Genomic DNA, 26,029 nt, shown 5'->3' on the forward strand with positions numbered 1-26,029 from the left:
CGGGGTTACACCATGTTGACTGGGATGGTGTCGATCTCTTGACCTCGTGATCCACCCGCCTTGGCCTCCCAAAGTGCTGGGATTACAGGCTTGAGCCACCTCGCCCGGCCGTAAGTGCCTTTTAAGTTGGGTCCTCAGAAATGGAGAAGTAACCAAGAAACAAAGTGTTTCGGACAGAGAAAACGGAATCTCAAAGCCTGGAGGGACTGGGGGAAGGGCTTCTTCAAGGAAACAAAAGAGTTGTAATATTTCTGAGCATAGAATGTGGTGGTAGGGGGGCTGGCCATTACAGAGATCCAGCCAGAATAAGCTTTCTCATTGATCCAACGCGCAGGGTGCTGAGCACTCTGATACGTTATTACTGTGTGGCATCCACCTCTGGCAAAGCATGTTGTTGGCTCCAGGTTATCTTTCCTCTGTAAATAGGGGAGAGGAGAGAGAGACAGTGAATTTGTCAGGTACTGTGTGTTATGTTGCAGGATGTCGGGCACAGAGGAAAATCTAAGAAGTCCCGTGATGGCTTCACTGACTCGCAGAAGTGTGGGCAATAGTCTTTCTTACCAAAATATTAAAGTTGGTCTATTTCAGAATTTTGCCTCAGCATATTAGTTCTATTTTTATAATGAGTCAGTGGAGGGAAAAGGCTTTGCTGAGATATATTTGCTACCACTTAGCATTCAGGTTTGTGTGAAGCCGGAAATTCTTGTATTAATTACTGTGAAGAGTGCCATTAACCTCACAGGTTAATTTCCTTCTTGACTCCAGGAAAGGCAATTCACTGCACTAAAGACAATTCTTTCTGCTGAGCTGACATTAAAAGTCATTTCTGCAGCGAAAAGGGAACATGTGGACATATGTATTGAGGAATGGTAGAGGTAGCATCAGGACAAAATATTTCTATTTACTTTTACCATTTTATTTTTAACTTTTAGGTTCAGAGAGACTTGGGAAGGTTTGCTATATAGGTTAATTCATGTCACAGTTTATTGTACAGATTATTGTACGAGAAATAGTTTATTGTACAGATTATTTCATCACCCAGGTATTAAGCCCAGTACCCAAGTTATTTTTTCTACTCCTCTCCCTCCTCCTACCCTGCACCCTCAAGTAGACCCCAGTGTCTGCTCAACAGGTGTTCAGTAAGAGGCAAGCAGAATGTGAATGCATTTGTTTAGTTAGGATGAAATTCGTGGAATTATATTTTCACATTTGGTATTCACTTTTGACTCCTTTTAGATCGAAATAACAGCTTCACTAAGAAGCAACTTACTTGTCTTACCTGAGGAAAAGCAGCTTTGAGGTGGTGCAGTGGCTCCGCCATGTCAGGGTCCACATCTCTGCTGTCTTAGCTCTTTCCTCATGATTGTTGCCTCATGATCTCACAATGGCTGCTCCAGGAAGGAAGAAAAAGAAGTAAGGAAGGAGTGGTGCCAGGTCGCTTAAGCTTCTGTCTCATTGGCTGGGTGTCAGTCACATGACTGTATCTACCTGCAAGGGAGCCTGGGAAATAGAGGGTGTGGCTTCTCTAGTCTCTGTTCCACAAACAGGTATAAAATAGTAAGAGCCCTATGGCAATATCTGCTGCAGAGAAGATAGAACAGGTATTTCTCAAGCAGATGTTGACTGATTATAAATTAGGGGAGTATATTACTTAAGTTGTCTTGCCACAGGCCTTGCTGTTTTTTCTCTATTCTCTGCATTTTGGAGGGGCATTGATTACCTATTTGTAATGATTTGAATTAAACTTACAAGTTGTTTTGTTGTTTGGACATAAGTCTTAATACTGGATTTTTTATCTCCTAAACGAATGAGTTTTCAGTTATAAAATACATTGGGAAGGAATGTATTCAACCTTAAATGTGGGTTTTGTATACTTAATGTTATTAGGAGTACATTTATGGATGCTTTAGGGATTAGGAGTGCATTTTGTCATGTACTATTAAGGTGACAGTAAGTAAACTTCAATTTCTCTTGTGTTTTTCATATTACAAAATGTAGATGTCAATAAAGCCATATTAGAAAGCTTCCACTAAAAAAAAAAAAACACCATACATTAGAGTTTGCCTGTAAAAAGATAAAATTCAGGCATTTGTAGAATGCTGAAGAAACCAAAAGGACCAAGATGAAGAATGAGAGATGTTGCCTTTCTCGGCCCCTTAGTTATCTTACTGTGGATCCAGACTGTTCTTGTCCCCCTCCTTGAAAGCAGTCATGAAAGATTTTTGCGGGCCTCTTGCCACATAGGCATTTGCTAAGAACCGACATTATGAATGGCATGAGGCTGAAAACGTTTTGTCGTGGATTAATTCCAAGCTTCTGTGGCTGCGGCTGTTTTGAAGCCATAGCCTTGCCGTGACATGAAAATCTGCCGTTTGGTAGTTACAGCTTTCTATTGAAGAAGACGATAAAGTGGTTAATGGCGTTTTGTTCACAATAGGCAAGATTTTGATAAGTTTTTTTAAGTGAGATGTTGAAAGAGACAGGATGTCTTAATCTGACAAGTTTCAGATAACTAGCGTTTTACTATACTAAATTATGTTTTAATGTAGTATCTTTTTTCACACAAAAATGGAAAGTAAATCATAAATTATGGTTTGTAGTTGCACTCCGAATGGGAAGGATAGCAGTGTTTTTCTTCAAGAGATACTGGAGGAATATGGCAAGCTGTATATAGTAAATACGTGTTTCGTTAGACTAACTTGTTCTAGTTAATAGAGAATTACCTTATAACTAATATATATTATGATACTTTTATGAGCTTTAAAGCATCTTTCAGAGCTAAGAATAATATTTTATTAATAGGCCAGGCATAGTGGCTCATGGCTGTAGTAATCCCAATACTTTGGGAGGCTGAGGTGGGTGGATCACCTGAGGTCAGGAGTTCACAACCAACCTGACCAACAGTGAAACCCCATCTCTACTAAAAATACAAAAATTAACGTGCACCTGTAATCCCAGCTACTTGGGAGGCTGAGGGAGGAGAATCGCTTAAACCCAGGAGGCAGAGGTTGCAATGAGCAAATATCGTACCACTATATTCCAGCCTGGGTGACAGAGCAAGACTTCAACTCTATATATATATATTATATATGAATATATTTTTAATTACTAGTATACGCATGTTTTCTCTAGTAGAAACATAACAGTTGTGATTTTAAAGGTGTCTAGCATTGAATGTCATATTTGTGTTTATCTTAGGCAACACTTTGAGTTACTTTAGAAAACAAAGGTCTTTTTATAAACAGCAATTATGTGATGTTTATAAACTCTGTGGAAAATTAAGACTAATGGAGCTTTCTGTTTTGGGTGAGAGATTTGCCTTTTTTCTCTATGGTGACCAGAGTCCTAGGTACCTCTGTTCCAGATGGCTTGTCCTTGGCTGCTTAGTATTTGGAGAATGATGTCATCTTTTTATTTACTGTTTGTATTATAAATATTTCTAATATTTAATGTTTAAATTGGCTATTTTAATTTTCATTCTGTTTTAAGACAGTGCTTTTTTTTTTTTTTTTTTTCTTTTCCTTTGGGAAAGTAGTGGGATTGCTGGGCTGAATGGTAGTTCTATTTTTAGTTCTTTGAGGAATCTCCATACTGTTTTCCATAGAGATTGTACTAGTTCACATTCCCACCAACAGTGTATAAGCATTGCCTTTTCTCTGCCTCCTTGCCAACATCTGTTGTTTTTTGACTTTTTGGTAATGTCCATTCTGGCTGGTATGAGATGGTATCTCACTGTGGTTTTAATTTGCTTTTCTCTGATGATGATTGATGTTGAGCATTTGTTAATATGTTGGCTGCTTCTGTGTCTTTTGAGAAACATCTATTCATGTCCATCACCCACTTTTTATTGGGTTGTATTTTTTCTTGTTGAGTGGTTGGTGTTCCTTATAAGTTCTGAATATTAGATCTGTGTCAAATGCGTGGTTTGCAAATCTTTTCTCCCTTTCTATAGGTAGTCTGTTTCCTCTGTCTATGTTACTGTGAGGAAGCTTTTTAGTTTAAGTCCCATTTGTCTATTTTTGTTTTTGTTGTATTTGCTTTTGAGATCTTAGTCATGAATTCTTTGCCTCAGCCAATATCCTGAAGAGTTTTTCCTAGTTTTTTCCCCCCCCTAGGGATTTTTATAGTTTCAGGTCTTACATTTAAGTCGTAAATCTGTCTTGAGTTAATTTTTGCATCTGATAAGAGATAGGGCTTCAGTTTCTCTCTTCTAATTTTCCCAGTGCCATTTATTGAATAGGGTGTCCTTTCCCCATTGTATGCATTTTTGCCAACTTTGCCAAGGATGAATTAGTTGTAAGCATGTGGTTTTATTTCTGGGTTCTCTGTTGTGTTCCATTGATCTGTGTGTCTATTTTTAGGTCAGTGCCATGCTGTTTTGGTTGCTGTAAGAGGGAGGCAATGCCTTCTTAAAAGTACTTCTGAAGGTGGTGAATTTGTATTAACTCTACTTCGAGTGAGTAGTCCATTTTAGGTACATAAGAGCATGAGAAATCTGCTTTTTTCCTGTCAGCTATGGGACAAATAGTTACAGGCAAGTTCGAACTGTTGCTTCAGGAAACATTTTGTAAGCATAATTAACCCAAAACAGAAATTTTTATATGAATATGCTTTCCATTCTCTAATCTGTTTTTAATGTGAAGAAAAGAAGTAGAACCACTTTTCGTATATGAGCTATTGCAACAAATTCTACCAATATAGTAATGAAAAGTTTAAATGCTGAGGCATCTTAAAGCCTCCTCCCACCCTCAACAAAGAATTGGCTTGGATAATTTTAAATGTCTGAACACTGCTTTGCTGAGCTTAAGATTTTTCCATATTCAGTAAATGCTATATCTACCTAGAAATAGAAAAATGTCTCCTAAATTATTATTACTGTTAACTCTTAGAGTATTCAGCTAATGAACACTAGAAAACTTTATACAAACAAACTCATAATTGACACAAAAGGTAAGTTTAAAAAATTGTATGTGAGATTGCATAGGTTACCAAGCGCTCATTGTTAAATTGCTGTGACTAGAAGGTGCGTGCAGTCATATTCTTCTGCTAGGGGTGGGGCAGTCTTCAGGACATTGGGAGATAAAGAGCTGATTACTCCTCAGGAGAATTACGTGGCAGTGATTAAATGTGGAAAGCAGGTGACTTTAGAAAAGGCTGTTTTTAGACAATCAAAAGTAGAGTGTTCGAGAATGGCATAACACCTTCCTCAACACATCACACCCCAAACTCTTCCTCCCTCTCTGCCCTCACCTCATTCTCACACACTCATCTTCTCCCCTTGATATGATGAGGAAGGTGCTGGAAACCTGGGACTCATCCTGGATGTCCCTGGATCCAGGTGGCCACTCAGGCCCCCTGTGCACATTCCTCTTTCCCTGCCTGTTCTCACTGCCCAGGAGATTCTCTTCCAGGATCTCCTTCCTGTCCTCTCTGCTCCTGGTCTTGCTCTGCTGAGCCTCCTGTACTGTGGCTCCAGGCCCTCGCTGAGGCTCTTCTCTGCCTGCTCCAAGATAAAACCTTGCATGGTCTCCATGCTCTCACACCTGTTGGTTTTCATGGCTTCATTTGACTTTAGCTTTGGGAGTACTGGCAGTGCTGACAGCCAGGCTTCTGGGACTCTTGCCCTGTTTTACCTTTGTGTTTGGTGGCTTCATCTCCCTGCAGTGCCCTTTCTCTGCCTGTCCTCTGCTTCTCTCTGCCAGAAGTGCAAATGTCCATCCAGACTGCCCTGGGAACCCTTTCTTGACTGCCGCAGATCTAGGCGTTTCTCTGCTGTACTCCCACACACTGTACACATGACTTTAGCAGATAATTGTCAAATCGTTTTCCCATCGTGGATGGCATATGGCTGTCTCATCCACACCGTTTCTTCAGAGCAAGTGCCAGTCTATAAAGAAGGCATCCCGTCGATGTTTACAGGTTGAGCAGTAGTCATTTGGGTGATCATTTCATACTGGGTACTCACTTTTACCAGAAAACAATTTCCAGTAATTCTGATTTTAATGCTTTGTTTTTATTGAAATATCCCAGGATAAGCACCTGCCACCAGATGCTGGGGAGACACTGACAGAAAGAACCTGTGTGTAGCAGTCCCTATGAGGGCTTTTAGATGTGTAGGATTAGATAGGGCAAAAAGAAGGGAATTTTCAGTCTGTCCACACTGCTAAAAGAGATGAAGAGACCCTTCACTAGCCTCTGAGTTCATAGCCTATGTTTTGTCAACCCACAAACATTAGTTTTTAATGCAACATGTTGTGGAAAGCACACACCATCCAGTCTATGACTGTCACCTTTATACAGATAGGTTGGTACTTGGAGTCGAAGAGATGAGCACCAGAGAAGCATGAATCCACAGAGGTCTTTGGTATCTTTGTGCCTCTCTGGGCAGTACCACCCTCTTAGGTGATACCTTTCCCATCCCCCAAAGCACCAGGGCAGGTGCACACCCACCACAGTAGCGCCCTCATGGTAGATTTTAATGACTATATTTTATGAGTGAGTGAGAAGGTCAATGAGTGGACACAAAAGTAGACAACAGTAGTTTCCAAATTCTGTGTTTAGTGTTTCATGGAACCTAAGGCAAACTTCCTCAGTAGGTCTTGTCTCTAACTTGATTTTAGTAATTGGGAAAGCCAGCAGATACAGGAAGCGCATGACTTGTTTGGGCTAGAATGGATGTGTCCTCAGCTGCTAATATGTGGTGATGGTTAGTCCATGTCTTCATGGGTAGGTTTTTCTCTCAAAATTGTTTTCGGTCTTGAGATATGGAGGTCCATTTGCCTAAGTGACTTGAGTGAGAAATGGGCATCTTCCTCTTTAACCAACTCCTTTCTTTAAGAAGAGGATACGTTACTTCGTTGCACTAGTTTTAAATTTTATTAAACTGAGTTTTCTGAGTAGAAAACAAAGATAGCCAGCAGTGTTACCCAACTGTTTTCCAAATGAGCAAATGTGTTTGGTTCTGGCCTTTGTTTTCCTGATGGAGGTTGTCATTTCATTATAATGATTCCCAGTAAGGCTGGATCCAGCTGATGGTGGTAATTATCTTGTTGAGAAAAATCTGAATCGATGTAGAAGTTCACATTTAATTTTAAGCTTTCTGATTAAATAGGTCCTTTGAATTCAGAACATGTTCTGTTAATAGGTACAATAAATAAAGTATTTTATACTATTGTATAAAAGATAAAATGTTTGTTACCAAAACAGTAACATGCTGATAAACGGGGATAAGGGCAAAGTTTGGCTATTATGCCAATTTCGTGTGACTAATGAATCCTGCAGGGTTTAAGGGAAACCCCTGGCTTCTCAGTTCTGTGAAGTACCTATTTATGAGCCTTGGGACTCTGAGCATCATTGGAGATTTTTGCATCATCTCTGAGCTTCAGCTGAGCCAGGAGTGTGGGGAGTGGGAAAGATACGGAAACTGGGTCATCGTCTGCCATGTGGTCACACTTCATCCTTGGGGAGCACAGTAGATGGAGCAGAAGATTGAGTGCACAGCATGAGTTTCCAGCTTCATGTAGAGGGCGGTCTGTTTGCTTATGTGCTCTCATTTTAAAATTTGAAGACATGTACTCTTAGATGAATATGTCAATGTGTCCTTTCCTCCTTAATCGTAAAAGTATTCTGTTCAGAGTTATCACTAACTTTGTATAATGTTTATATTCCTGTGTAGTTTCCCCAAGGAAAAAATTCTGCATAGACTATTTTCTTGATAGCTAAGTATTACATAAAAAATGTATGTCCTCAAATTTCACTTTATCTTTTAAATAATTTACTTCTTATATTTAACTTTTGAATAGGTAATATGTTTACCTCATGGTTAAAAAGCATAAAAAATGCTTTAGTATACCTTTTAGCTATCTGATTCCTGTTACTTTCCCTTCAAAAGTAAACATTGTTAGTACAATTACATGTATTCTGTGATATTTTTGTTACGGATTTATAAGCAAAAAGCAAGAATCTAAAAGAATATTGTTTCCAAAATATTAACGTAAGAGATTCACCACTCAGATTTTGTAAATAATTATAAACTGATAGTTTTAAAGCTCCAAAATTATGTTAAAAATAACTTTAATTAGCATAGAAATTCTAGAAAGAAAAACAGTGTTATTCAGGACTCAGGAAATGATAAAGCAGTTATCAATAAATAAATTTTAACTAATTTGATAGGATATATAGAAATGATTTTAGGAGAATGAACTTGTGTTTATATTTGTTGCAGTAAATTCTAGATAGTCAAATAATTTAAAAATTTTTGTTTATAAAATTATATAGCACACAGATGTTTATATGTGGTTTTGTTAAAATATCAGATAATGGGCTTGAATGTATTAAGATACTAGATTTATTGCATAAATATTTTTATGTATGTCATATATTATATCACTGCCTAATCCTCTTTCCGAAATGTGTGGGAACAGCAGAGACTTGGCATCAAAGGCCTGGGTTCTGGCTTTGAATCTGGATTCCCATAGAAGTTGTCTACACCCAGATAAGACCTTTCACACCCATAAGCCTCCTCTTCCCTATGTGGGGTTATTGGGAGGATGAAAAGAGAAGGAAAGTGAGAACACGCTGTGATCAGCAACACACTGTGTATTATCATTATATGTTATGGGACAGTTTCTAAAAACATTTAGGAAATGACATAAAAGAATACTAATCTCATGGTCAATTATTTAGATTATGTTTCCTTAATGCAGCAAGTGACTAATAATTCGTTCTTCAGGACTGTAATATGACATTAACTTGGCTATTTTCTACATCTATGGAAGTGACAGTTATTGATAAGCTACTAATAATTACTAATAAAGAGTAATAAGTAAATACTTCATCTTGTCAAGTATTAAAAAGACGCAGTGGAACAAGTGATATTTTCATCATTTTGGAACTGAGAATTAATAAGTATTAATACAAATATGAGTAATTTAACAATGCAGTGCAGCCATAGAAAATAAGAGCCCTTTTTTCTGATTTTAAAACTTAGAGTTTATTCAATAGATTTTGCCATTTATTCTTAGAACATGAGTATTGATGTTTCTTTATTTTTCTTTAAGCAATCACTGTAGTAGTTTGCTCTTCCTGAAAAATTAGAGGCAATAATTACTGAATTTCTTTAAAAGGTGTCTAAGATTTGCTTGTTACCAAAGTGTGGGTGCCATAGTTTGTGGGAGACTGTTAAAGTTTTTTTTGTTTGTTTCTTGTGTCTTTTTCTCAGATTTAGATTTGTTTTGATTACTTGGCTTGTTTATTTCAAGAAGCTAAGCAGTTCATTTCCTGTTTTTCCAATTCTGTTTGATACTCAAAGTGACTGACACATTTGGAATGGTTTCAAGACTGAACAGTTTTTTATTTAAAGCAGGGTAATGCCCAGGGCACCATAGCACAGGAAGGGAAGAATCACTTATCATGGCATTTCGGTGGATTTAGAGTGTTAGCATGTGCTTTAGAAAACTTATTGAAGCCGTTATTAGTGCCTGGGAGAAAAGACCAACAAAGCTTCTGTTTGAGGGAAAATGGAATAGTATAGTCAAGAGTATAGTACTCCTAACAGTGAACTTAAAGAGGCAAAGTCTATTTTCGATGTAAAGATTTATTAGAGATTGGGAAATGACTAGGCCATCATCAGGGAAAAGATGAGAAACTTATAGAAAATGTATGGGAGTAGAGAAAGACATTTAATTTTAGGTCTAATGATTTGTGTGTTTCCTTCAGCATGTGAGATCAGAAAAGTCAGTCTTCTCATCAGTCAGATTTCTCTACCAATTTAACCGGAAAATGAGAAACCAGGAGAATAACATCGTTTTGCACAGTTTTTGTGTTTCTGGGTTGCCAAATCTATTTGTGTCCTGTTCCTGATTCTCTGTTCCGCTAAATCTTGTAAAGTCAAAACTGAAGTCACTGTCTGTGTTCGTGAATTCCAACCATCTAGATCTCTGACTCATTCCAGTTCTCATCCATATGCATTCCTTACAGAAACATAACTTAAATGCATTTCCGTGGCTTCTCTGGTTGTTTCTGAACCCTGGTGGTGATTTTAGAAATTAACCTCACCTATCTTTGTGCCTATGTTAATTCCTTTTGCAGTTGAAAAGGGCAGGCAAAAGAATCCCCGAAGTTTATGCATCCAGACTCAGACGGCTCCCGATGTGCTGTCCTCTGAGAAAACACTTGAATTGGCGCAATATAAAACAAAATGTGAAAAACAAAGCGGATTTATCCTGCAGCTCAAGCAGCTTCTCGCCTGTGGTAATACCAAGTTTGAGGCACTGACAGTTGTGATTCAGCATCTACTGTCTGAGGTAAGGATGTGCATCCTAGAAAGAGCCTTTCTCATTGAGGTCGGGGGTGGGGCACAGGGAGAACCTTGCTTATGAGCCTGCCTTGGGAGTATCTTTAGGTAAATGATGGAAAAGATTAGGTGTAATTCATCCCGTTACATTTTTGTCAATTCACCAGATACCTGAGTCTGTCTCTAGAAATTTGGGATGAAAACATCTTCTCACCTTGTTTTTCTCCCCTGGAGTCTCTTGGTTAGAATGGTGGCAGCAAAAACATAATTGCCTGTTACACTGCTGTATGCCTCTACACCTAAACTAGCATTAGCATTTTTTCACTGATTTTTTCTGTCTGTGTGTAGTTTTCCTCTTTCTTTTTTTTCTTTTTGAGATGGAATTTCGCTCTTGTTGCCCAGGCTGTAGTGCAATGGTGCAATTTCGGCTCACCACAGCCTCTGCCTCCCAGGTTCAAGTGATTCTCTTATCTCAGCCTCCCGAGTAGCTGGGATTACAGGCATGCACCACCACACCCAGCTAAGTTTTTGTATTTTTAGTAGAGATGGCGTTTCTCCACATTGGCCAGACTGGTCTCGAACTCCCGACCCCAGGTGATCTGCCTGCCTGGGCCTCCCAAACTTCTGGGATTATAGGCATGAGCCACCATGCTCAGCCTGTGTATAGCTTTTCATATCACACTTAGTTTAATGCTGTGAAAAATGAGGTTGGTTATATTTATGGATTAAAGAACACTTTGGAGGTATCTCCCAGAATCATATCTGGGGATTCTTTCCATCTATTTCTAAAATAATCTCTGTAGTGCAACAAAAGCAAAGCAGATTTGCTGTGTTGTTACTCTTCCCTAATATTCTTCAGGGATGTTACTTCAGGAACTGGTTAAAATTCATCGAGAAAACCAAGTTTATATCAACATGTTATTGATATAGCAATAAATCTGTAATTAAGGGGGAAACTGATAAGAGAATATAACTTGAGCTCCTTAGATATTTTTTAATCACAGTTTTACAGGTGGATATACACGATAATGCAAAGGGGAAAAAAACTGGCCAAGTACTATGGCTCATGCCTGTAATCCCAACATTTTGGGAAGCCGAAAAGAGAGGACTGCTTGCGGCCAGGAGTTCAAGACCAGTCTAGGCAACAGAGGAAAAAAATAAAAATTAAAAGCAAAAAGAAAATTGTTCAATTTGGTTGTTCTGTAGTTCATTTCAGATCCACAAACCTGTCCTGGTTTCATACAGAGGCCCCTATGATATGGTTGCCTGTTGAGGCAGCGGGGGGAGAGAGGAAACTCTGCTACTACCAGAATAGTAGACAGTTTCAATGAATTCTTGATGAATATTGTACAGCTTTCTCCAGATTTTTTTTTTTTTTTTTTTGAGACGGAGTTTTGCTTTTGTTGCCCAGGCTGGAGTGCAATGGTGCAATCTCGGCTTACCGCATCCTCTACCTCCTAGGTTCAAGCAGTTCTCCTGCTTCAGCTGGGATGCACCACCAGCCTGGCTATTTTTTTTTTTTTTTTTTTTTTTAGTAGAGATGGGGTTTCTCCATGTTGGTCAGGCTGGTCTCGAAGTCCTAACACAAGGTTATCAGCCCGCCTCAGCTTCCCAAGATGCTATGATTACAGGCGTGAGCCACCATGCCTGGCCCAGATTATTATTTTTCTTTTTTGAGGAAGATGGAGACTACCTAATTTTTTAGTGACAGTAATAATATATGGTATTATTGTTTCTCTTTCATTTGTAAGAAAGGAACTCAAGAGTGTGTTTGTATAACCAACTAAGCTAACTAGAAACTATGTACTATGAAATGTAGGGAACAATTAGTTTTGATATTTAGAGAAAAACCAATTATTTTATTTTACTATATTCAGCCTAATGGCCCCCGTCCTCAACTGTTTTCTTTCCTTTATCCTTCTCATGATGTCAGTCAAGTCCTGTGAACTCTCATTTCAGTGTTTCTCCCCTTCCTATGTCTTTGCCATTCCCACTAATGTCATCCTTGCCCAGACACTGGATAGCTAGCTGTCCACTAGATTATGATAGCAACTTTTTTTTTTTTGAGATGGAGTCTCACTCTATTACCCAGGCTGGAATGCAATGGCATGATCTCGGCTCACTGCAATCTCTGCCTACCAGGTTCAAGTGATGCTCCTGCCTCAGCCTCCCAAGTAGTTGGAATTACAGTTGCCCATCACCATACCTGGCTAGTTGTTGTATTTTTTTTTTTTAGTAGAGACAGGGTTTTGCCATGTTGGCCAGGCTGGTCTTGAACTCCTAACCTTAGGTGATCCACCCGCCTCAGTCTCCCAAAGTGCTGGGATTACAGGCGTGAGCCACCCAGGCCGACCTATGATAGCAACTTTTTAACCAGTCGTTAGGCTTGCACTCTTTCTCCCCTATAATCCATCCCAAGCATTGCTGACAGCTTCCTCTTCACAAAGCATCCCATGCTGCTGATTAAATCTTAGAGTAGTTCTCCCTTATCTTAGAGCTGATCTGTCCAGTGTGGTAGCCACTTATGAGACTATGAGCATTTGAAATGTAATCTGTTGACTTGAGATACGTGGTATAAGTGTAAAATGCACATGGATTCCAAAAATGTAGAATGACAGCAAAGGATGTAAAGTATCTCATTAATAATTTTCATATTGAATATGTTGAAATATTTTATATATTTTTTGGTTAAATAAAATATTAAAATTAGCTTCATCTTTTTCAGCTTTTTTCAATGTGGCTACTAGGAAATTTTAATTACCTGCATAACTCACATTGTTATTTTGTTTTGGGAAGACTCTGGTTTTTAGCTGGGACTATAAGGCTTTCTGTCATTTGGCAGCAACTGCCCCTTTTAATGTTACTCTCATGCCCAGATGCTGTAGCTGTACATAAAGAGATGAAGGTGAAGCAAGAGGGATTTATTGAACACTAGTGTGGTGCAGAAGTAATTTCTGTTTTGCCATCATGGCAAAAGCTGCTATTACTTTTGCACCAACCTAGTATTTACTAAGTGCCAGAAAGTCTTACTTGCCTTATTTAAATCCTCACCAAAGACACGAATTAGAATTTTCAAATAAGAAACTTGAGGAATAGAGTTAAGTAATTTGCCTGCTATCAGACAGCTAGCAAGAGGAGAACCAGGAAGTAAACCTAGATCTAGGACACTGTCAACTAAAAATGTCCTATAAACTTCCTGTACTTCATCCTTTGTCCAAATATCGTCACTGGGCTGCTCTCCTCGCCCCCAGTACCTACATGTTCAGATCTGTTTCACAGCAGCATCACATCCCCATTTACGTTTAATTTACATAGATTGAGTCCACGGACAACCAAAGTAAGACAAATGCAGGCTGGGCGCAGTGGCTCATGCCTGTAATCCCAGCACTTTAGGGGGCTGAGGCAGGTGGATCACCTGAAGTCAGGAGTTTGAGACCAGCCTGACCAATACGGTGAAACCCCACCTCTACTAAAACTACAAAAATTACCCAGGCGTGTAAAATTACCCATGTGCCTGCAGTCTCAGCCGCTCAGGAGGCTGAGGTAGGAGAATCGCTTGAACTCAGGATGTGGAAGTTGCAGTGAGCAGAGATTATGCCACTGCACTCCAGCTTGGGCTATAGAGCAAGACTCCATCAAAAAAAAAAAAAAAAAAAAAGGAAAAGGAAAATTAAATGAAGAACACAGGTCCCCCTTGTGTGCCCTCCTAGCCCAGGAGTCTTTGAGATGAAGGTCAGGAGTCCTCTCTTCTTTCAGGTGTCTGCTCAGTTCCTCAGCACCTCCTGTGGCATGATCCCTCTTTACTCTCCACAATCTTAGTGTTTAAAGATACTTTTCCCTCATGCATCCTGGCCCCTAAACACAACCCAAGGCCTTTATCAGGTACTCAGTTAGAGAAAGAGTAGATCCAACACTAGAGGAGAAATTCAGCGGGTTTGCTCTACAGAGAGACGCATTGTCTGTCCACAACATGGCAAGCTCTTAGTGACTTTCCCAGACAATTGTACTGTGTGTGAATTTCACCTTACACCTAAAGTTAGGTCCGGATGCCCAAGGAATTCTGACTCTACTGAATACAGCTCCAGAACCCGCTTTTTTTTTTTTTTAACACAGCATCTTGCTCTTGTCACCCAGGCTGGAGTGCAGTGATGCAATCTCAGCTCACTGCTACCTCTGCCACCTGGGTTCAAGCAATTCTTCTGCCTCAGCCTCCTGAGTAGCTTGGATTACAGGTGCCCACCACCATACCCAGCTAATTTTTGTAATTTTATTAGAGATGGGGTTTCACCATGTTGGCCAGGCTGGTCTTGAACTCCTCACCTCAGTTAATACACCTGCCTCAGCCTCCCAAAAATGCTGAGATTACATGTGTGAGCCACCACATCCAGTCCAGAACTCAGTCTTTAATGAATGATTTCCTGGCCTTCTAGATCTATGTTCTGTTCACCTCTGGATTCCAGGAGCAGATATGCATCTCTTTCATTGTCTATGTTACATTAGAGATAGTGGTTTAATGCTTGTTTTTGCTTTTTAAGATAGCAGGTTTACTGAGGGCAGGATTTGCATCTAGTTCTTTCTTAAGAAACCACCTTAGCAGCTCTAATAGACAACACAATGTATATATGAGTGAACATATGAACGGAGTAGATGGAATTCCAGATGTAGGATGAGCATAAAGTCTTATGTACATGTTCTTTGCTCTCTTTATTTTATAATCAACAAATATTTACTAATTGTGTAATGTATGCTGAGCACTATTATAAAACAATTGGAGGCTGGGTGTGGTGGCTCACACCTGTAATCCTAACACTTCAGGATGCTGAGGCAGGCAGATCACTTGAGGTCAGGAGTTCCAGAGCAGGCTGGCCAACATGGCGAAACCCCGTCTCTATCAAAAAAATAGAAAAATTAGCCAGGTGTGGTGTCACGTGCCTATAGTCCTAGCTACTCAGGAGGCTGAGGCACAGGAACCCGAGAGGCAGAGGTTGCGGTGAGCCAGGATCGCACCTCTGCACTCCAGCCTGGGTGACAGCGTGAGACCCTGTCTCAAAAAAAAATAAATAAATATAATAAAAATAAAACAGTCGGAGACACAAAATCATGGGCAAAGTTAAGCAATTTTTAAAATTCCTATCACCTTTTAGTTCTCATTCCCATTACAGAAGAATATATACTGTGTGTATATATTTGTGTGCGTGCGCGTGCGTACATATTTTGTACAATATGTACAAAATACATACATATTGTATATGTATAAAATGTGTATCTATATTTTATATACATGATATAGACATTGTATGTCTATGTATTTTTATATATGTATAGTATATAGGTATTGTGTATGTATATATATGTATATATTTTGTTATAGCTTAACATTTTCTTTCTAAATGGCATTAGAACCTTGGATTATGGATAAAAATGGTTAAGAGAATCTTGCAACTATATTTTACCTTTTGTTGCAAGTCTGTTTAATAACTGTAAGTTTCCCACTTAAGTGGCAGGCATATTTCATCACTTATCAGGCATTCTAATGTCCCATGAATCTGGAAACTAATGTAACACTCTTTGTTTCTCAAAAGACACACTAATGTTACTTTAGTTTTTTCTAATTATTGGTTTATCATTGCTCAGGTAGTATTCTGCACAGATAGCCAAAGCAATCAACAGTATTGATGGTAGTAATTTCAGTTTCTTCATAAAAGGTTGTATGGCTGGGTTTCTAGGTAAACCTGAACAGGACTGAATTCACCCTCTGCAAACCTCTGAGTGATTTTTCAAAGTGCTTCCAGACCTTTTTATTTTTATTTTTTGGAAGTGGAATTTAACCTAAAGTAGCACCTTAAAAAGGGTGAATTTTGAATGACACTAGCAGTAAAATTGTCTCAGAACAAAAAAATGTAAATGCATTGAGCAAATTCTCTGTGCGGGTGATGGGGAGGAGGTCAGTTGCAGCACAGGTATGAGCTGTCTGATGTGGCTCTTCTCTGCAAGATCCCCTGTGCTGTTGATGATACTCAGCGGCTAGCAAAAATGCAGCCACACCGATGGCACCACAGCCAGACTCCTAATTCAATTATGGCGAATCCATTTTTTTTTTTTCTTGGAGCATTTCATGTATTTAATGCATGAGCATAAAGGCATTTTCCCATCCAGATTCCTACTTTCTCTCTTTTCACATTGTGTGAAATTCTGCATGTTACGATACAAAGAGAATGGAATCAGCCTGTTATCTGGACTGTTAAGAGTTTATCATCTCAGACAGAAACACTGATCTAGGAGCAGCTGAGTAAAAAGAAACAGTACATCAGTATCTAAGGGACATTAAATGCATTTTATCATCTATAAGTAAAGGGTAAGTATTTGTAAAGGCCAAGCAACCAGGGAGAGTCAGGCGGAAACTAACACTTAGTATGTGTCTATTAGAGTATGAGCACTGGGGTCAGCATTTCACCTGTGGATTATGTATTTAAAGCACTTGTTTTTTTTTTTTCAGTACTTCTTCCTGTCCAACGAGGTCATCTGTCTTGATAGATGACCAAAAAATTGGGCCTTCATGTTTTAGTTCTAGGTAGGTCCCACACTCCTTGAAGGCAGGGACTGTGTCTTACATTTCTTTCATATTTTCACAGCATCTGCTATGAAAAATGCTTGCTTAATTAGTTTGAAGTAATAAGTTACCAACCAATTTAGAAGGGTAAACGGCCTTTCTATGCATTTGGGGGAGGGGGATGGTATCTGTGACATTTAGCATTCCCAGAAGGTTTATGTGAGTCAGTAAAGAAAAGCCCTGCATTCCAGAGAGGGTGGTGTTGACAAGACTGGAGGTGAGATATGCGTGGTCCATGTGACCTGCACAGGAGAGAGGCTGGGAGGCTACAGGGGAGGCTAAATGTTTCAAGTCCAGGGAACTATGGTGAAGTGGTTTTTTAAAATTTATTTCGAATGCACTTAAAAGGCTCTTTGTGAGCAAGGGAGTTTATATATACAGAGAATATGGACTAATAATCTAAGAGCCCTCTGAAAGGTGAAGGGATGCTTCGCATAATCCAGGAATGGGCTAGGATCAGGACTAGAGCGGCAGTAACACTAATACAAAAAGTGCAATGGATTCAAGACACCTAACGAAGGAAGAACCGACTGATTTTTGCACCGCCCATTTAGACAAAGAATAACAGATAACCTCAAAGTTTTCCTGTTGCTGTTACTGTGATTGACAGAGGTTGGAAGATGTGGGTGGTTTCTGAGGCATTAAGGACAGGAACGTGGAGTGCAGTGAGGAGAAGTTTGGGGAAATGTCCTCATGCTTAGTGAAACTCCCTTTCCCAAAAGCCCTTTGAATAAGCAAAAATGTCACCTGGTGTGTTTTTGCAATAGAACATAGCGTTTTCACAAAATTATTCTTTGAAATTATACTAGCTATAATTTCTGATTTTTTTTTCATCTTCCCATTAGTTTCCATAAATTTGAATAATGATTTAATTTTCTCGCCATCTCTTCCTTCTATTAGCAACTTGGCCGCTACTGAAAGGTGCATTTTAAGCCAGTTGACCACATGAGTTTCAGGATTGCTTGTGGGTGCTTAGTTTTTCCTGTTACTTGAGTGACAAAACTTCCTGGTATTTACTTGAAGTAGATTACTAAACAAAATTAAGACTTAAATTTATGATATTAAGAGAAATATATATGATACTTTTTTTTGTTTTTCTTCTATTATGCAGGCTGATTTTCCTCAAACTTTAATTTCTACATTAGAAAACCACGTATTAATTTTAGAAACTCAGACTCAATGATTGGTGATTTCAGAACAACTTAATACCATGTTTTTAAAAACCAAGGGTTTAGAATACCACTGAGGCCGAAAGGTACTCAGTGAAAAGTGTCTCTTAAATCCCAGTTCCTGTTGACCACGTTTCAGTGCTGGCATTTAGACTTGACTGCCTTAGCTCTTACTGAGAGGTGAGAACAAAGCAAAAATACATAGGATCTGCACCTCTCAGATGAGCGCTTCGGACTGATTTTGATACACCGCTCATTTCATAATGTCATTTAAAATGCTAAAGGACAGCACGCCCCTTTCCTTGCCCTTCACCTAGTTCATAACCTCATTTAGTATATGGGTTTTGAAGAACAAGTTTCCCTTTTCTGTTAGTAAGTGTGATCATCTAATGACCTCAATTAGAGAGGGGAGGAAAAAGGCTCACGAAGTCTAAAAATAACTCCATTATCCAAGCAGAGAGGGTCAGTTTTTCTTTCCCTCCTTGCAGCTGATATTTAACTAAGTGGCAATCGATCAGTCTAATGCCTGGCTCTCATTTTTCATAAATGAAAGGCTGTGGCTTTAAGTAATCGCAGGCTGCCTGTGCCAAAGGCAGAAGCTGCAGTATCAGCTTCTGTGAGAGAGGGATCGGAGGCGCACGGTAACCTGCAGGACATGAAGTAAGACGCCCGAGGGCCAATGGCGAGCCTCCTGCTAGAGCTTTGAATGTAGACAGACCCGACTGGTGGGTGGCGCAGGCACCTGTATGCTTCTTGGACAGTGCGAGGGGTGGGGGGACTTGGAGACAGAAGCTGGAAAATGGGCTGCCCCAACAGCAAAATGTGTCTCTATTCTCCATGTGCAGCAACAAGGGTAATTAGTATTTGTTTATAGTGCTTTTCTGGAAGAATGTCAGGGACTACTGCAGAGGCTGTCTGGAATTCCGGGAAAATGCTTTGAATGACAAGCAACTCTTGCCTGCAAAGGCTGCGTCTCATGATCTCCTCAAGGCTGTGATCAGGATGCGGTGGGAGCTCCGTCTTGGGTGATCCTTGTGAGGGCATTTTTCAGCCAGCTTTGAAATTCTTCATTTTTTTTTTTTTTTTTAGTTACTCCCTGGTGCTAGGGAATCTACCTTTTAAGGAACTGTATGTAATTACTGTATTTGTGTAAGTATGTGTGTATGTGTGATTGCTGTGAGTTGCTGGTAACTTGAAAATTATTCTTTACCTCAAGGTTGATCATTGCTTCTCTAATACTAAAAACGGCCATCTGGTTTTCTTTCGTTTGTTTTTCTAACATCTATTTAGAATGATCACTGATCCAAAATATCATAATCATCAGAAAATGGTACGGAGCTGAAAAAATTAATTTAGTTTTCTCTTTAAAGGATTATCTTTCTGCTGTAGCTTTATAACAAACTTCTTGTCTTTCTTTTAGAAGGATTGGTGTTGTAACAAAACTTTTTTATTTGCAAATATGGGACAAAGTGCATATATGTGCCTATGTTTATAACATTAAATATTTATCTTAGACTGATTAGATGTTTATTGCCCTTGGAGGAGGAGAATGCATTACGTCTTAAGTACAGTATGCATTAGCCGAAAGGCTCTGTGGATCAGCAGTGAAGACTGGCTCAAAGTTAATATTTATAAATGGGGCATTCACTGCTTCAAACAAAAGTTTCACTGGGACCTGCGAAAATACAGATTTTTCCAAGATTAATTTCCTTAACAACGAAGGGACAACCATGTTTCTTTCAACAACACAAATTGTTAGCCTAAATGATTCCTATCTTGGCTTCTCAATCCTGGGGTCTCGTTTTCCTAGTGATAACAAATGTGTACGTTACTGACAGGGACCCTCCTGAAAACATTAGTAACTTGATGTGTGTTTTCCGCAGCGGGAGGAAGCGCTGAAACAACACAAAACCCTATCTCAAGAACTTGTTAACCTCCGGGGAGAGCTAGGTAAGAGCTTTTTCTTGTTGTTGTTGTTGTTAAATTTTATGGGACAAGGGGAACACTGGAAAATTTTGTTGTCCTGTCTGCAGTGTGGCTGGAGGTGCATGCTGGGAGCTGTTAGCACTCCCTCCCTGGTATCTGTGCAAACACTTACCATCGACATTTCTTTTGAATCTTGGCAGCTTGACCTCCACTTCACAGAATTCCTGGCACTGATCTGACTAAGCCTAGCAGAACTTCTGATGAGCAAAACATTTCTCTTGCTGAAAAGAGGGACAGAATTATTTTTGTAATTGTATGAATTCCTGTTAAATAATGTTGTCTTTTTTTTTTTTTTTCCGGAACCACTTTTCTTATGAGAAGAGTGAAAGTTTCCCCTCTTGGTAATAGTAAATACATTATACTTCCAAGGGATGGTTTGTGAGTAGTCAATATGAAGTTGAAAGGCTGCTGTCCATTAGGACTACCTGTCTGAAAAAGGCACATTCTATGCTAATCTTGGAGGGGGCTGATGGTGAATCACCTCCCCTGCTCCACAGGGAGCCCATGTCTGCAACACTCACCACCCAGCTCTACAGTTTCCAGGCTAAACTCTTATTTTAGTCCCAGTCCCTCCTGGAAGTCCTTAGGGTTCATGGAACAGAGACAACGCTGCCTTTTCTATGTCAGCTCCCATCTTGGAGTAAACTGACCATTTTGGGGTTCCGCTCTCTGCCCTGGGCTTCTCTGCCTAGGGAATCACCTTCCTGCTTTAGCTTCAGCCAGATCTGGAGCTGATCGTCCAAGGGCTGAGTTCCTTACCCCTGCAGCTTTCTGCGCACGTTACAGACTCCACCAAAATATGCCCAGGTATGTTGTATGAATAATGCAAGGTAACAACCAGAGAAGCAAATTGTGTTCACTCAACTCTAGGCAAAACTTCCCATTTCTCTTTTGGACAAGACCAGAGTTTAAACACTGCCAATCTGATTTGCTGGATTTGAACACTCTTGATTCTCTCACCTTCACCAGGGCAAAAATCAAAGAGCAGTGAATGTGGGGACAAGACTTTTTCTCTGGGCTGGGTGCAGCAGCTCACACCTATAATCCCAGTGCTTTGGGAGGCTGAGGTGGGAGGATCACTTGAGGCCAGAAGTTTGAGACAAACTTGAGCAATACAGCAGGACCCTGACTATACAAAAAATAATTTAAAAATCAGCCAAGCATGGTGGTGTGTTCATGCTCTCCCAGTTACTCGGGATTCTGAGGTGGGAAGATTGCTTGAGCCCAAGAGTTTGAGGCTGCAGTGAGCTATCATTGTGCCACTGCACTCAAGTCTGGGCAACAGGGCAAGACTCTGTCTTTTTTTTTTTTTTAAAGACTCTGGATTTCTCTTCCCTTTTCCCCTTCCAATGGGAGGCGAGGCCAAATCCCTGACTAACTGTCCAGATTCTTAATACCTAGCCAAGACCTCAGTCCTGATCTTATTTTAGGCTGTGGAAATGAAGTCCTCTTTATGGAAAAGGAATTTTAACATAGATGGAAACTTCAGAATCCCAAAGACTTGAGAGTTCTGGTAAAACAGTTCAAGGAAACCCCAGCTGAGAGATAGCCCAGCTCTCAGACTTGGCAGGCTTTCTGCCATGTGACTTGACTTGACAGCTGCCCTTATGATTGCCTAAATAACCAATGCAATTTGCTTTTGTCCGTGCCTTAAATAATGTAATTAATAGAGAGTATGAAGATCAGGAAAGAGGCCTTTTGTGTGTGTGTTCCAGAGTTCATTATAACCCAGTGGAAGTGGAGGTGAGCCTATCTAGAGATTCACGTTTCAACCGTTCTCCTAAGACAAGGCAGAAATGAGAATGGAACACTGTTGCCATTCACTCTGCTTGAATGCAGGCTACTCTTTTTACAGTTTAGTGGACAGCACAATTAAGTGATTGCAGTTGGGGTCCAGGGATTCAGCACCTCTAGTGAGCCAAGTAGCCTGACAGGAAATAGCTGTAACCGTCTGTGCCCACGGTCACCTTTCTGTCCGTGACAAGGAGGCTGCCTGGTGTGTTGCTTCTCTGCCGCCGGAGTGTTGGTATAGTGGGTGGCCTGTCCAGATCCTCAGTCACCCAGCACTGGCCTCTTAGGGAATGTGTCATTGCCGCTGTTGCATCGGGCATACATCTGATGGCAGCCCTTCTCTGTTTGGAGAAGGGTTTTGGTTCTGTAAGGGGAGGGAAGTGAAACCTACAAACACTTGTGATGAAGCGGTGCAGGAAGCCCTTTCCACCTTTCGAATCTAATGGCCTCCAGCTGTCCCCACCAGCCACTGACTTTCTCGTTGTTCTCTCACTCTCACTCTCTGGCAGCATCCTATACCACCAAGTGAAGCCAGCTAGCCTCCAGTGCAGCCTGTGTGTATCTGCTGTCTGAGCCACGCTGGGCTAATTTTTGTATTTTTAGTAGAGATGGGGTTTCACCATGTTGGCCAGGAATGCTTGATTCAAGTGATCCGCCGGCCTCAGCCTCCCAAGTGCTGGGATTACAGATGTGATCCCCTGCACGTGGTCAAATGTCTGCTGTGTCCTTCTTACGCTTTTTCACACTTTCATGGAAGGACTGGTACTTTGCTTCTGCAAAAACTCTTAAGAGGGTCCCTTTGGTCCAGTGATTCTTTGATACTCTACGTTGACGTATTTACTGCCTCTTGTGTTTTCTTGTCACGTTTCTTTATACCTTACCTCTTATGGTATAAAGTCCGTAATTGCAGAGAATCTTTTCTGCTTCCTATGGAAAAATAGTATAATATGTTTTCTGTTTTCTTGGGTAATTGGTAAGTATTTTTTCACATTTGAAGTTTAAAATTTTCTTTTTTAGGAACAGTGTATGAAAATTAAAAGTGTTAAGTGAGAAGAAAACAGCCCGTAGCTCTACCAGCCTGACATAATTTATTTGCACAGTCCCTGTTCTTAGTTTATATGAATAGATACAACTTTATACTATAATTACTTAAATGAAGGTATAATGTTCATACAGTGGAATGCTTATTATTCCATCAGTTTTGGCAGACATGTACTCCTAAAACCTACATCCTTATCAGGCATAGATTATTTCTGTCATCCCAGAAAATTGTCTCATGCCATTTCACATAGATCACCCGTTCCCTCAGAAGCACACACTCACCTAACCTTTATCATCAAAGGTTTTGTCTGAACTAGCATCTCATTTAAATGGCAAGATAAAGTATGCTGTTTTTTGTCTCTGACTTCATAATGCTTTTGAGATTTGTGTATCTTAAATATCTGCTTTGATCTATTTTTTTTTTTTTTTAAGACAGGGGCTTGCTCTGTTACCTTGGCTGGAGTGCAGTGGCATGATCTTGGCTCACTGCAACCTCTGCCTCCTGGGTTCAAGCAATTCTCCTGCCTCAGCCTCCTGAGTAGCTGGGATTACAGGCACACACCACCACACTGGGCTAATTTTTGTAGTTTTAGTAGAGATGGGGTAACTCAAGTGATCCGCCTGCCTCGGCCTCCTAAAGTGCTGGGATTACAGATGTGAGCCCCTGCACCTGGTCAAATGACTACTGTGACCTTTTTGGTCTTTTCCACACTGCCTCATGGTCTTCATTATGATCCACATTAATGGACTGTGGGAAAGTCTATCGAGTGGCTGTCCCGTAAGTTCACTTACCCCTTAAATAGTGTCATAGTATATAGCAGGGGTTTCATTGCCAGCTGTTTCCTCATCCATTTGCATGGTTTCAGCTCCTACCTATACAACAACAACCCAGATTTATCTTTCTAGTCGTCTCCTTCCCAAGCTGCAGATGCTTCCCGGTGATGGGCTGCCGTCGGGTCAGCCAGTCTAGTATCAGGCCTTCCTGATGGCCCAGCCCCTTCCTTCCTGAGCAGCGTCTCCTCATCTACCCCTGCCCCTAAGCTTTGGCAGTGGCATTATAATTCACTTACCACCCTAGCTAACAACTGAAATCATACTCCTGTTTCCCATCTTCCACTTGCATATCAGTCTGCGTCCTAAATGTCACCTAAGTGATCCATCCCTGCTCAGCATTCTGGCTGCTGCTAAGTCCCACGATTTCTCACCTGGAAAATACTGTAGCAGCTACCGAACAGGTCCCCTTGCCTCCAGGTCTGCACTCTCCTCTCCACTTGCGGCCAGGATTGTACTTAAAGTAAAGCCAACATGTGTCTCTACCGGATATATTCTTTTTTTAGAAGCAGTTTTTACTTAGACGCCCAGGCTGAAATGCAGTGGCGCAATCTTGGCTCACTGCAGCCTCCACCTCCTGGGTTCAAGCGATTCTCCTGCCTCAGTCTCCTGACTAGCTGGGGTTATAGGCACCTGCCCCCATGCCCAGCTAATTTTTTGTATTTTTAGTAGAGACAAGGTTTCACCATGTTGGCCAGGCTGGTCTCGAACTCCTGACCTTAGTTGCTCCACCTGCCTCAGCCTCCCAAAGTGCGTGATTACAGGAATGAGCCACTGTGCCTGGCCTCTACTGGACATTTTTAACAAACACAAAAGACTTCATTTTGGCCTTGGGAAAAAATCCTAACATACTAAGCACACGATTTATGATTTGAGTGACTGAAACCTTCCAGTCCACATTCACGTCTAGACACTCTCTTCCCCCTTTATTCACGCCTCCTCTCCCCTTCCAGGCCCAGCCATGAGTTCCTCTGCACCTCTTCCCCACATCTTATACACAGTATCCTCTCTGCCTGGAGTGGACGCTCTTCTTTCCACTCCCCTCCCATCGTTGACCCCTCAGGCTCTTCCTCATTTACTCAGTTTTTAAGTCTTAGCTAAAATATCTTCAGTTGAATTTCGCCCCTATCTTTCAAGCATTAGGAACTCCTCAAGGTTAAGGCCAGTATCTCTGTAATTTTGGTAGTTCTCTCACCTTGTGCTTGGCACTTACCAGGTGCTTAGACTTCAATAATGAATGATTTTATTACCAAGGATGGGAGCTAGGGAAAGGTAGTTTTCTCCTTACCAATATGCTAACGCTCAGTGTTTATGCACAAATGTTTTCCTATAAACTGTTTAAATAAAATTTCTATGACAAACACATATGGACACAAATCAGGGAACAACAGACACCGGGATCTCCCTGAGGGTGGAGGGTGGAAGGTGGGAGGAGGGAGAAGAGCAGAAAAACTATTGGGTACTGGGCTTAGTACCTGAGTGATGAAATAATCTGTACAACAAACTGCTGTGATTCAAGTTTACCTATATAACAAACCTGCACATGTACCCCGAACCTAAAATAACAGTTAAAGCAGAGTCAGAATAATTAAGAAATAAAACCCACATCTTGCAAAGAAAAAAATAATAATACTTGTAGCATTAGAAATTCATAGTCATAAAGGAGAGCTGTAATTGTCTTTAATACATTTTATGTTATGTCTGACAATCCCCATTAATCAGCAGATCATTTTGTGTCAGCCTTTGAAATAGATTACAGTTAGATTTAAAACAGTCTGCATCTACAGCAGACATTTTGCCTCTAGGATAAGATTCTTCCTAGAGTTGTGTTGAATAAAAACTGATGGAATAGTGGGCCATGATTATGATCTTTCGGGTTCCTTTTGCTTTTTATTAATGTTAATCCTTGGAATCAGACTTTTTATCTAAATCAGAGGTATCCAATCTTCAGGCTTCCCTGGGCAACATTGGAAGAAGAAGAATTGTCTAGTGCCACACATAAAATACACTAACCCTAGCAATAGCTCATGAGCTAAAAGAAAAAAAACACAAATCTCATAATGTTTGAAGAAAGTTTACAAATTTGTGTTGGGCCACATTCACAGCTGTCCTGGGCCACATGCAGGCTGAGGGTTGGACAAGCTTGATCTCAATTAATGAAGAAAAAGTTATTTTATATTTCAAAATTATTTTTTAGCCATCAGAATTAACACCTAACTCACATCTTTTTATACATTAGTCCTGATTATTTTTATTTTGTGAAAGAAGATTTTAATTTTCATTCACCACAAGTGTTGAGTATTCCCA

The 26,029-nt window shown here is 40.2% G+C and overlaps 1 protein-coding gene across 15 annotated transcripts in view; it reads left to right on the forward strand.

Annotated features, from left to right (window-relative positions):
- MTUS1 (microtubule associated scaffold protein 1) overlaps positions 1-26,029 on the forward strand; it is a 195,091-nt gene that overhangs the window by 146,675 nt on the left and 22,387 nt on the right. For 13 of the 15 annotated variants that reach the window (XM_017963732.4, XM_078347416.1, XM_035270184.3 and 10 more), the window contains 2 exons: positions 10,090-10,304; positions 19,957-20,023. In XM_017963732.4, the coding sequence (XP_017819221.4) occupies positions 10,090-10,304; positions 19,957-20,023 (282 nt within the window). Of the gene's footprint in view, positions 1-1,406; positions 1,548-10,089; positions 10,305-18,689; positions 18,927-19,956; positions 20,024-26,029 lie in introns of those variants that run through there. The other 2 variants (XM_035270188.3, XM_035270190.3) reach the window with 2 other exon arrangements.

Source organism: Callithrix jacchus, chromosome 13 (genome assembly GCF_049354715.1).
Source record: "Callithrix jacchus isolate 240 chromosome 13, calJac240_pri, whole genome shotgun sequence".
Taxonomy (NCBI): Eukaryota; Metazoa; Chordata; class Mammalia; order Primates; family Cebidae; genus Callithrix; species Callithrix jacchus.